The following is a 13,301-nucleotide window of genomic DNA, read 5'->3' on the forward strand; positions in this document are numbered from 1 at the left end:
TTTAGTGTAATCGGGGCTTGATAGTTGAAATGGACTCAATGGGCTGAAGAACCTGGTTCAGTGAGATCATATCTCGTGGTACTCTGACCACATTCAGAAGCAAGCTCTGATGCAAAGAATCCCCTTTGCATGAGACTGTAAGTGGAATCTCAGTTAAATGACAGGCAGAAAAAAGACTCGATAGCCCATCGCAACCCAGAGACATGAATAAACATCTATCTTTAAAAAAGGTAACAGGTGGGATTCTTGTGGTTGTAATAAGATCATCTCCTTTTTAAAAAGTGCTGTGATTCCAACTCAGTTCTCCAGCTGTCAATGCGGATTGTATTTCCACCTGAACCCTCTCTGTACCTGTTGCCTACTTAAGACCAACAAGTCCCCAGGATCTCTGCTGTGTTTCAGCTCTCAACTTTGGCCTCCCCCTTCAATGCCAACCCAACTATGCCTTCATCAGTCTCTGGAAGGCCTGTCTCGCTCCCCTCCTCTCCTCCTTGGAGACATTCCAAAAATCCTACCTCAATACATTTGCGGCTCCACGCCAAATTTCACTTGTAGCACTTACTCCTCTCCCATCAAGCAGAAGATACAGGACCCTGAGGGCACATACCACCAGGCTCAAGGACAGCTTCTATCCCACTGTGATAAGACTACTGAATGATTCCCTCATACGATGAGATGGACTCTTGACTTCACAATCTACTTTGTTATGGCCTTGCATATTATTATCTACCTGCACTTCCTCTGTAGCTGTGACACTTTACTCTGTACTATTATTGTTTTTACCTGTACCACTCAATGCACTCTGCACTAACTCAATGTAACTGCACTGTGTAATGAATTGACCTGTACGATCAGTATGCAAAACAAGTTTTTCACTGTACCTCGGTGCAAGTGACAATAATAAACCAATACCAATACCAAAACTGAGGACAAACACACCTTTCGTCGTTAACCTCCTCAACGAGAGAGGCACTTGATAATTTCTAACTTGCACATACCTATAAGGCCATACCCTGCCTCCACTAACATGCTAACCATGTGGCAGCCATCACGCAATCCAATTGGCTGAAAGTGCTACTGGGTTGTGGGGAAGGTGAAGATCCCATTGTTCCTTAACACTTCGTTGGAGCTGGTGAAGGACTTTGGGGCACCCCCTCAGACAAAAACCAAGATGTTTCCAGCAAGAGCAAAGGATGTGAAAACAATTGCAAGGATACATGCAGAAGGTCTCAAGTTTGCAAATGTCATCCCATGATCTATTTTTAAACACGGAGAGAGTGCGCAATAATAAAAAATTCGTCAGCATCTCCTGGCAAATAGGAAAATTGATCTTGAGGGATGTCTCGCAAGAGGGACGCCAGCAGTGACCTGCAGCCATGTAGTGGATGTTAGCCCGCCTGTCCTGGTGTGTGTGTGGGAGCGGACTGCACTCCCTCCGGCTTGCTGTCACACCCGCTGAGAGGTGGGATGTGTGATCTGAGAAATGAAGTTGGATTGCTGTCCTCTTTGGAACCAGGGCTCTAGCTGTCTCTGTCGTATCAATTTTCCCCAGCACCACACAGCTTGTCGCTGTGAATTTGCAAGCCCATGCAGCACGAGCAGTACAGCAAACTGCTGGCACGGCACGGGGGTGGTGGGGGGGGAAGAGAGCAGGGGACTGAGTCCCTGTCTGTGGGGGGAGTGCGGTGTTGTGTTCCGTCATGGTTGGGGGGGGGGGTGGTGGGGAGTAACGGGGGGAGTGGTCACATCAGACCAACAACACCTGGAAACAAGGCTTCGTCCTTCTGGCCTGCTCTTGCCCTTCTCTCTCTCTCTCTCTCTCTCTCTCTCTCCCCATGGTGCCAGCCTATGCCCGCTGGCACTGACAGAGCCTGGCAGATGAAGTACTTCAATAGCCTGGCTTCGCTCCCCTTCACTCACCCTTCTGGCTGTCACCCTTGCCCCCACTCCACCCCCACACCGGCACATGTCAGCATAGCTATTTCGAGCTGTCGGTAAGCTCGCTTCTGGCGCTGGAGCCAATCGTCTGACAGGCACGGTGTAGGAGATGTGACGAGTGGCGCTACTGAAGGGTGCCGGGTCTGCCCTCCAGTTCGGAAATAATGAGGCACGGGAAAGGGAGATGGAGTGAGGGTGTGGGAGAGAAGACAGAGGGAATGGGGGAGAGACGAGAGGGAGAGCGTGGGAGGGAACAGGGAGCGAGGGAGCGAAGAAAGAGAGTGTGGGAGAGGGGGAATGTTGGAGTGAGAGAGAGTGTGTGGCAAAGATGAGAGAGAGAGAAAGCAAGAAAGACTATGAGTGGGAGGAGAGAGAGGGAGAAAGAGAGAGGGGGAGAGAGTGTGTGGGAGAGATGAGAGAGATAGGGAGAGACAGAGTGTGAGAGAGTATAGGAGAAACAAGAGAGGGAGAAAGAAAGAGAATATGAGAGGGAGAGCAAAAGAAAGTGAGAGTATGGGAGAGAGAGAGAGTGAGTAAGAAAGTGAGAGAGTGAGGGATAGTGGGACAAACTGAGATAACGGATGTTTGACAAGGTTCCCCATGGGGGGCTCATCAGAAAGTCATGAAGCATGGGATCCATGAAGACTTGGTTGCGTAGATTCAGAATTGGCTCACCCATAGAAGACAGAGAGTGGTTGTAGGTGGAGCATATTCTGCCTGGAGGTTGGAGATCTGTTCTGGGACCCCTGTTCTTTGTGATTTTTATAAATGACTTGGATGAGGAAGTGGAAGTGTGGGTTTGTAAGTTTTCAGATGACACGAAGATTGGAGGTGTTGTGGATACTGTAGGAGGTTGTAGTAGGTTACAATGGGATATAGACAGGACACAGAGCTGGGCAGAGAAGTGGCAGATGGAGTTCAACCTGGAAAAGTGTGATGTGAAACACTTGGAAGAAATGAACTTGAAGGCGGTGTACATGGCTAATGGCAGGATTCTTAGTAGTGTGGAGGAACAGAGGGATCTTGAGGTCCAAGTCCATAAATCCCTCAAAGTTGCCATGCAAGTTGGTAAGGTGGTTAAGAAGGCGTATGGTGTGCTGGCTTTCATTAGTCGGGGTACTGAGTTCAAGAGCCGCGAGGTAATGTTGCAGCTCTATAAAACTCTGGTTAGACCACACTTGGAGTATTGTGTTCAATCCTGGTCACATTATAAGAAAGATCTGGAAGCTTTAGAGAGGGGGCAGAGTCAATTTACCAGGATGCTGCCTGGATTAGAGAATGTGTCTTATGAGGAAAGGTTGACCGAGCGAGGGCTTTTCTCTTTGGAGGAATACAGGATGAGAGGTGACTTGATAGAGGTGCTTAAGATTATGAGGGGCATAGATAGAGTGGATATCCAGCACCTTCTCCCCAGGGTGGCAATGGCCAATACCAGAGGACCAGTTTAAGGTCAGAGGAGGAAAGTTTAGGTGAGATGTCAGAGGTAGGTTTTTTTTACAGAGGGAGTGGTGGGTGCCTGGAACACATTGCTGGGGGTGGTGGCAGAGGCTGATACAATAGGGAAATTTAAAAGACTCTTACATAGGCACATAGATGTAAGAAAAATGTAGGGTTATGGGCTGTGTAGGAGGGAAGGGTTAGGTTGATCGTGAAGTAGGTTTATATAGGTTGTGGGCTGAAGGGCCCTTACTGTGCTGTACTGTTCTATGTTCTAGAGAGTGAGAGAGAGAAAAAGGAAGAGAAAGTGAGTGAAAGAGAGAGAAAGAGACTGAGAGGAGAGAGAGAGCGAGATTGTGAGAGATCACAAGGAGAGAGTGAGAGGGAAAGATCAAGAGAGTGAGAGAAAAACTGTTCATGACTCCCCCACAAGTGAAGATAGCTCAACGTCTACCCTGTCAAGCCCCCTTACGATCTGATATGTTTGAATAAGATCACGCCTCATTCTTCTAAACTCCACAGAATACAGACCCAAACTGCCCAGCCTCTCTTGACAGGACAGCCCTCTCATCCCAGGAATTAGCCTGGTGAATCTCCTTCAGACTGTCTCCAACTTTACTGTATCTGTTTTAGGCAAAGGGGCGTAAACGGTACGCAGTATTGAAGGCGAGGCTTCGTCAACATCCTGTATAATTTCAACAAAACCACCTTAATTTTAAACTCCAACCCCCTTTGCAATGAAGCTCAAAATACAGTTTGCCTTCTTAATTACTTGTTGGACCTGCCTGCTAACTTTTTGTAATTCATGCACTACGAAACCGAGATCCCGGCAACCAGCAGGAAACCTGGAAACCTTGCATTTTGTCTGCTCTTCCAGGTCATTAGTGTAACTAGTGTAGAACTGAGGGCCAAGAACCAATACTTGGGGTACTCCATTGGTTACATCCCTCCAGCCTGAAAAGGACCCATTTATTCTAACTCTGTGTTTCAATGTGACAGTCAGTTTTCAGTCCACACTTCCTTCAATTCCTTGCGCTCTTAATTTATACATTAGCCTCTTATGAGGCACTTTGCAAATGCCTTTTTTGAAATCTAATTACACTACATTTACCGGTTCCCCTCTATTAACTGTCTCTGTTACAATCTCAAAGAATTCGAGCAAATCTGTCAAACATGATTTCAAACCTTTCATAAAACCATATTGATTAGGTTTGATTATATTCAGCTTTCCAAAATGATTAGTTATTTCTTCTTTGATTATTGACTCTAGCATCTTGCCAACTATAGGTGTTAAACTGATTGGCTTCTTGTTCCCTGCCTCTGCCTTTCTCCTCTTTTGAACAAGAGAGTTATATTGGCTGTTTTCTAAGCTTCTGGTTCCGTCCTGTGGAGTTTAGCAAAAAAATTCAAACAAACATCCACTATCTCTGCAGCCACTTCCTTTAAAACTCTAGCGTGCAATCCATCGAGTCCTGGCGACTTGTCTGTCTTTAACCCCTTGAGTTCCTCCAACACTTTACCCATTATAATGGGGATTAGTGTAAATTCTACTATGTTATTTGAAATTAACCCGTCTGATATCTTAAGGATATCAGCAACGTCATCCATGGTGAAAACTGATGCAAAACATTTATTCAACATTATCTTCCTTTTCTATTATTAATTCACCAGCCTCATTCTCTAAAGGCTCCATTCTTACCTTAGCCACCTTTTTCTATTTATATATCCACAGAAACTTATGAGCTTTTTAGTCTTCTGCTGCTGGATCCTTAAAAACTTCCCAGTCCTCTGGTCTACCACTACCCCTTGCTGATTTGTACACCCTACTTTTCAAATTAACATTATCTTGACCTCCTTTGTCAACCACAGATTGCATCTCTTTCTCATTGAAGCCCTCCCTTTGACTGGGATCAACTCTTGCTGAGCATTATGGACTAGCTGTTTGACCACCTCCACAGGAGGAGACCTGAGAAAGGTTTGTAAAATTAGTAAGAGTTTAAACAAGATATTTCCACTTGTCCAAAACCAGGGTCCAATACTAGTTAACCACAAATTAATGCATTATCAATGTACTGTGGAACCAGTTGGACTCAAGGTGTACAGGGGTCATGAAGTAAATAGAACAGGATCTAACCTGTGACTTTATGGAATGGCAGAACAGGACTGAGGGGTGAATGGCCTTCTCTTGCTTCTATTTTGTGGATAGTTCAGGAGAGTGTAGAAGGGCACCTGGGACAGCTGATGCAAGTCCCACTGAAGCATGCAAGGGGCTTCTGAGTGAGAGGACAAGTTACACTGAGGGTCAGTGGGGAGGGGAGGGAGGAGACCAGCAGCACAGGGATCGGCTGGGCTTCATGTTGCAGGCCGAGGGACTGGCGGGTAGAGAGGAGGAGGGGACGGCTTCCTTACGTTCAAGGGCTGCGGACTGTACATCCGTCCTGTTCCCAGAGCATCGCTGTATCCTCCGGTCTGGTTGATGACGTGACGCAGCGAGTCCACCTGGAAAGAAAAGCAGAGGCGGTGATGGCGGTGACAGGACAACCTAGCCCTGCTCCGCAGCAGCCAGCAGCAGGTAAGAGTGTTGATACACCTTACAGACCTGCTGAACTCCCCCTGCCCACCTCTGACAGGCCTCTGTGGTCACACAGAGGCCTCCTGAGCCTCTGCCTTGCAACACCAACCCTGTTTCTAGCTCTACACTTATTGGGGAGGGATAGATAGAACACAGAAAATTACAGCACAGAAACGAGGATGATGCCAAATTAAATTAATCCCTTCTGCCTGCACATGATCCATATCCCTCCATTCCCTGCACATTCATGTGTCTATCTTAAGGCCTCTTAAATGCCTCTATTGTATCTGCTTCCACCACCACCCCTAGCAATGCATTCCAGGCACCCACCACTCTCTGTATAAAAAAACATGCCCCGCATAACCCCTTTAAATTTTCCCCTTCTCAGCTTAAAGTTATACCCTCTAGTATTCAACATTCCTACCCTGGGCAAAAGATTATGATCTATCTACCCTATCTATGCCTCTCATAGTCTTATAAACTTCTATCAGGTCTGATAGATGATCACCCAGTCGTGAGGTTGGTCTCCCCTTTGCACACAGCGCTCCATCCTCCCAACCTCCCAAACTGTCCCGTTCCCTCACACTTCCCAGAAGTGAATGGCAGGGGAGTGGTAGTGTGAGGGAACCAGACCACAGATGTCCAGCATGCACCAGCTCCCCACCTCTTTCCCCACCCCTTCCTGGGCAAAGGGAGCAACATCCATCCCTGGTTCCACTACTCTTGGAAGTGCAAGGGAGTTGGACAGTACCAGCGGTTCAGGAGGTTTGGGAGGTTGGGTGGGTGGAACACCATCTACGCTGGGAAACTGGGTGATCATGTTGTTGGACTGTCCTGTTCAGAAGCATCCATTGTCCGTGGACTCATACAACAGAGACGGTACTTTGGAATACTGGCCTGGCGGAGTGTGGGGCTACCTCTGTGTGACTGGCACCATGAGGGTTGGAGTTTGGGGCACAGGGTGCATTGCTGGGCACTAGCAGTCTAAAGTCGGGCAGCGGCTGCCAGAGGGGGCCAGTCGCACATCCATCCTAGCCCGCAGCGTCAGACGTGGACTACCATTGGAAGAGTTTGGTGATGAAGCAGCCGTTAACTAACCGGACTGGTTATTCAAAGCTGGGACCAGCACCGAGGGCCATGATATGCCAGCTTCTTACACCAGCGGCTTGGGTCTAAAGGCGGAGGGACTGACCGCCACAGTGCTGCTTCACCACACCTTAGTGAATGCAAGGCTTGGTATAGGGTGCTAACACATCATCACCCTTGGGTGCCTCTATATAGGGGGCTGAATCATCATGTCCCTTGGTGCCACTGTACGGGGTGCTCACACGTCGTCATCCTTGAGTGCCCCTGTACTGGGTGATGACATCATCACCTTTGGGTGGCCCTGTATAGGGTGCTCACATATCGTCATCCTAAGGTGCGCCTGTATAGGGTGCTGACACCATCACCCTTGGGTGCCCCTGTATAGGATGCTCACACATTGTCACCCTGGGGTGCCCTTCTACAGGCTGATGATGCATTGTCACCCTTGGGTGCCCCTGTATAGGTGCTGCCACCTTGTCACCCTCGGGTGCCCCTGTACAGGGTGATCACACATTATCACCATTGGGTGCCCTTCTGTAGGGTGCTGACACATTGTCACCTTTGGGTGCTCCTGTGTAGGGCGCTGACACCATCACCCTTGGGTGCCAGGGGAGGCTGCTCAGTCTCTCCAGAGTCTGGCACGTGTGTGAAGATATCCAGGCTATTTTCCCATGGTGTGCCTCTCTGCCATCCCTCCTGTGCTGGGTAGCTGCCGGTTGACCACTGGAGAGTGACGAGAATGAGCACCATGCTTTCCCCATGAGGGAACAGGGAATGGAGCCACCCGGCCCTACTGGTTGAAGCAGCCTGTGTGGTGTCCTACCTGTGACTGCACGTTGGCTCCGACCTGGGTTTGCTGGTAAGTGTCCCCGTTAAGTGCCTGCATGCTCATGTACAGATCTCCAGTGCTTGCCAAGTTATACGAGGCCAACGAACCTGTGGAGTACAAAAGGTTGTACCTTAGTGACCGGATGGTAGAAGGCGTATCCCTCTCTCTCACATTCTCTCTCTTCTTTTCACACTCTCATTCTCTCTCTCCCTTCTATCTCTCTTCCCTCTTCTCTCTCCTTCTCTTTTCCTCACTCTCTCTCACTCACATTCTCTCTCTCACTCTCTTCTTTTCCCTCTTTCTCTCTCTTCCTCACTCTCACTTCTCACATACTATATCTCTTTCTCTCTCTCTCACTCTTTCTTCTTTTCTCTCTCTTTCTCTTCCCTTTCCTCTCTCTTGCTCTTCTCTCTCTATCATACATTATCTCTCTTTCTCTCTCACACTCTCTCTTCTCTCTCCTTTTCCCTCTCACTCTATCTCACTCTATCTCACTCTCTCTCTCTCCCCTCTCCCCCTCTCTCTCCCTCTCCCCCTCTCTCTCTCCCTCATTTGCTCTCTCTCATTCTTTTCTCTCTCTCACTTTCGCATGGACACATGGTACAATGTGTCAGCAGGTCAAATCCCCAGGGTCTGGGGACTGGACTGTGTTTTAGTTTGGACTGTCTGGGGCTCTGGGTCTCTCCTGCTCCTCATCTCGATGCTCTGTGCACATCCTGCTTACTGAACCACCCCTGGCAGTGAAGGGCAATAGTCCACAAAAGAAAGCAATTCACTACTCGCTTCCCAAGTTGGCAAACGTGGAAAAAAGTCAAAGAAAAAAGGGAGAGGAGTCTGGGTACATGGGGAGTGGGGAGGGTGGTTAGGACTGGAAACTGAGGACCAGGACTCAGTTGTCAAGGAGACACAAGGGGCTGCAGATGCTAGAAGGTGGAGGGAAATGGACAGTCGACGTATTGGGTCCAGACCCTTCATCTGCATGGAGTCCATTTCCCTCCACAGATGCTGCCTGATCCGCTGAGTTCCTCCAGTGTCTTGTTTCTTGCTCAGTTGCCAAGGCCAGGGAAAACTGTGCCTTTAAATAGGTGGAGACATCCATACAGCAAGTGGCGTTATTCACTGTTCTGCTGCTGAGGAACTGTATGGTTTAAGTGGACTCGCCTCCTGATCACAAGCAGTGATTTATCTCTGTGTGGCCAGAAAGCAATGTCCTCCCACAGTGCAATTCCATGCAAAGAAATAACCCGGACTGCTGTGTCACCGTCCCACATCCTTCCTTCTCAAGACGATGCAACCACGTGGGTTTCCTCCGGGTGCTCCGGTTTCCTCCCACATCCCAAAGACATGTGGGTTGGTGGATTAATTGGCTGCTGTAAATTACCCCAAGTGTGCAGGTGAGTGCTAGAACTTGGGGGGAACTGATGAGAATGTCAGGAGAATAAGACAAGATTTCTTTATTAGTCATATGTAACTAATCGAAACACACAGTGAAATGCATCTTCATGTCAAGTGTTCTGGGGGCAGCCCACAAGTGTCGCCACGCTTCCGGCGCCAACATAGCATGCCCACAACTTCCTAACCCGTATGTCTTTGAAATGTGGGAGGAAATTGGAGCACCCAAAGGAAACCCACGCAGACACGGGGAGAACGTACAAACTCCTTACAGACAGCAACCAGAATTGAACCCGGGTGGCTGGTGCTGTAATAGCATTACACTAACCGCTACAGTACTGTGGGATTAGTGTAAATGGGCGGTTGATAGATGGCTGAAGTGCCTGTTTCTGTGTTGTCTGACTCATGACTGAACTGTCCGTGACACATGCTGAAATGGGCTGATTAACTGTGTTCCCATTTTGAGTTTTTGGTCAATGTCAACTTTACCCACCTGGTTTCATATGATTTACCACCATCTCTAGTTTACTTCCAACCTCTGCTAGTGTTAGGGGTGCAAGAGGGGAAGTTGGAAAGCCCCTGACAAAGGACATGGAGATCATGGCTAGCAATCACCCTGCACCCCACGTGTAGGGAGCAGCACTTTGTCACATGGACCGCTCTCTTCAATGACATTGTTGGTGACTGCTGGCTGTTTGCTGGACAAGTCGCAGACAGCCAGTATAGAGAATGGCTCACCCTGGTTAAGGCTGGGCTGCAGTTGGTGAATCTGGCCTGTGTCTCGAGCTGGAAGTACTCTGGGGCTGAAGTTGGAATTTTTAATACTTTAATGGTTCCCTCCTCAAAGTAGGGGAACAGATAGGGTAGATATTAATAATCCTTTTCCCATGGTGTGATCTCTGAAACTGGAGAACATAGGTTTAAGGTGAGATGCAGGTGGTTTAGAGGGATCTGAAGGGGAAGTTTTTCACACAAAGAGCGGTTGGTATCTGGAACACACTGCCTGAGGGGTTGGGGAAGGAGATATTGTCACAACATCTAATGTAGCCATTAGCATAATGCTATTACAGTGCCAACGACCCGGGTTCAATTCCGGCCACTGTCCATAAGGAGTTTGTACGTTCTCCCTGTGTCTGCGTGGGTTTCCTCAGGGTGATGCTGTTTCTTCCCACATTTCAAAGACATACGGGTTAGGAAGTTGTGGGTATGCTATGTTGGCGCCGAAAGCATGGCGACACTTGCAGGCTGCCCCCAGAACACTTTGCGCAAAAAGATGCATTTCACTGTGTGTTTTGATGTACATGTGACTAATAAAGAAATCTTATCTTAAGCATCTAGACAAGCATGTATCAGAAAGGATGACAGGAAGGACGTGGAGGCTTTGCAGAGGGTGCAGAAGAGGTTCACCAGGATGCTGCCCGGATTAGAGAATATTGGTTATAAGGAGAGTTTGGACAAACTTGGATTGTTTTCTACAGAGCAGCAGAAGCTGAGGAGAGACCTGATAGAAGTTTATAAAATTACGAGAGGCATAGATAGGGTAGGTTCTTTCCAGGGTGGACATGTCAAATACTCGAAGGCATAGCTTTAAGATGAGATGGGGAAAGTTTAAAGGAGGTTGAGAAGGTGAATTTTTTTATTTTTACACGCACACACGGAGTGGTGGGTGCCTAGAACATGCTGCCAGGGGAGATGGTGGAAGCAGATACAACAGTGACACTTGAAAGGCATTTAGACAGACATATGAACAGACAGGGAATAGAAGGATATGGACCATGTGCAGGCAGGTGGGGTTAGTTTGAACTGGCATCACAGTCGGCACAGAGATGATGGGCCGAAGGGCCTGTTTCCGTGCTGTGCTGTTTTATGTTCTATGTATCACCTAGGCACAGAAGGCTACAGACCAAGTGCTGGTGAATGGGGCTGGTACAGGTAAGTACAAAGGCTGGTATGGATGTGATGGGCCAAAGGGCCCTATGATTGGAGTTGGCACTCATTCTTCAAGGAAAAGAGTCCGAGCAGGGGGAGGGTAGGCCTTGCGGTGCTCAGACCCTGCACGGGGATCCTTGGTGGAGCAGGAGTGGATGGAAAGCATCTCTTGAGCCGTATACTTGGGAGGTTGCCCCAACCCGGAACCATGTTCAGACAGCAGTGGGAAGAGGGGATACTGTGAACCCAACTGAATGGTCAAGGGCAGGAAGTGTCCCTTTAGTTGCCTTATCCTCCCCCCCCCCCGCCCCCCGCCCAAGGCTGATCAGATCATCACACTCCCACCTATCCACCTACCATTAACCCTTGATTTTCCAGGATTCTCAGCATGCAGGCACACCCACATCCCGCCCACTCTGCCAGCGCTTCACCGTTACAGCCACGTTACCCAGGCACAGTAACTTGCCCTGCACATCTCCTTTGAACTTTCTCCTTCTCACCTTAAATGCGTTACCTCTAGTATTAGACATTTCGACCCTGGGGAAAAGATACCAGCTGTCTACCCTATCTATGCCTTTCATAATTTTATAAACTTCTATCAGACCTCCCCTCAGAAAAACAACCCAAGTTTGTCCAACCTCTTTGTAGCACATGCCCTCTAATCCAGGCAGCATCCTGGTAAACCACTTCTGCACTCTCTCCAAAGCCTCCACATCCTTCTTGTAATAGGGTGACTAGAACTGAATGCAATACTCCAGATGCGGCCTACTAGAGTTTTATAAAGCTGCACATAACTTCCTGGCGCTTGAACTCAATGCCTCGACTAATGAAGGCAAGCATGCGATGTCTTCTTTACCACCTTATTAACTTGTGCGGCCACTTTCATGGGGCTATGGACTCCAAGGTCCCTCTCCCAGTTTGTTTAATCTTTGAATGACATAGTGGCACATCGGGTAAAGCAGCTGCCGCAGAGCTTCAGAGATCTGGGTTCTCTCCTGACCTTGGGTGCTGTTTGTGTGGTTTGTACATTCTCCCTGTGACCGTGTAGGCTTCCTCTCACATCCCAAAGATGTGCGGGTCTGTAGGTTAATTGTCAACTGTAAATTGTCTCTAGTGTGTAGGTGAGTGGGAAAACCTTGGGTGGGGGGGGGTAGTTGATGGGAATGTGGGGAGAATAAGTGGGGGATTAGTGTAGGGATTGGTGTAAATGGGTGGTTGATGGTCGAACCAGACTCAATGGGCCGAAGGGCCTGTTTGCCTGCTGTATGACCCCATGGCCAGGCAGTGAGGACAAAAGACAGGGATAGTAATGATCGGTTCGACACTCTTGGCCACCAGCACAGGTACCAGAATCACATAGTGGGGGTGGTGGGAGCAGGGAGGTACAAGGAACCACCCCCTGCAGGGGAGAAGGGAGGGTGGGATCACACAGGGGATGGGTGGCAGAGCCTTCTCTGCCCACCACTATCCAACTGTAGTCCAGGAGGTAAAAAGCTGGTGAGTGGCAGAGTGAAGTACCAACTGCAGTGGGACAACTGCCAGAGAGCCCACATTTAATGCCAGGCAATGTGGAAGAGGCCCCCACCATAGCCCGACAGACCAGGAGCAGGGGTAGACCACTCGTCCCCTCGAGGGCTGTAACCTCAGCAGCAAACAATCCCTCATTCACTTCTCACCCCCCAGCCATCCCGCTCCCTCCTCAGGAACCTTACACTGCCCTCGCCATAGGTGCAACACCTGCCCCTACACCACCTCCATCCAGGGAGCCAAACAGTCAGTGCAGGTGAGACGGAGATTCACCTGCACCTCCCTTGACATCATCTACTGCATTCGGTGCTCCAAGTGTGGCCCCCTCTACATTGGTGAGACCAAACGTGGACTCACCTGCACTCTGTCCGTAACCTCGATGTGCATCTCCCCGCTGCCAGTCACTTTAACTCCCCCTCCCACACTGTCATTAATATGACAGTCCTCGGCCTCCTTCATTGCCACGAGAATTCCAAGCGCAAACTGGAGGAACAGCACCTCATTTTCCGTCTTGGAACCTTGCAGCTTAATGGCATGAATATTGAATTCTCCCAATCTAGGTAATCCCCACCCCTCTTCCACACAACACCC

At 49.0% G+C, this 13,301-nt stretch overlaps 1 protein-coding gene across 1 annotated transcript in view; it reads right to left on the bottom strand.

Moving 5' to 3' along the window:
• Positions 1 to 13,301, bottom strand: part of LOC127568252 (pre-B-cell leukemia transcription factor 1-like) — a 331,297-nt gene that overhangs the window by 19,315 nt on the left and 298,681 nt on the right. Inside the window, exons 8-9 of the mRNA XM_052011778.1 lie at positions 7,857 to 7,969; positions 5,785 to 5,874 (exon numbers count right to left, since the gene is read on the bottom strand). Coding sequence (XP_051867738.1) covers positions 5,785 to 5,874; positions 7,857 to 7,969 — 203 coding nt within the window. The remainder of the gene's footprint in view (positions 1 to 5,784; positions 5,875 to 7,856; positions 7,970 to 13,301) is intronic.

The sequence above is a fragment of the Pristis pectinata genome, chromosome 3, assembly GCF_009764475.1.
Source record: "Pristis pectinata isolate sPriPec2 chromosome 3, sPriPec2.1.pri, whole genome shotgun sequence".
NCBI classification, from domain to species: domain Eukaryota; kingdom Metazoa; phylum Chordata; class Chondrichthyes; order Rhinopristiformes; family Pristidae; genus Pristis; species Pristis pectinata.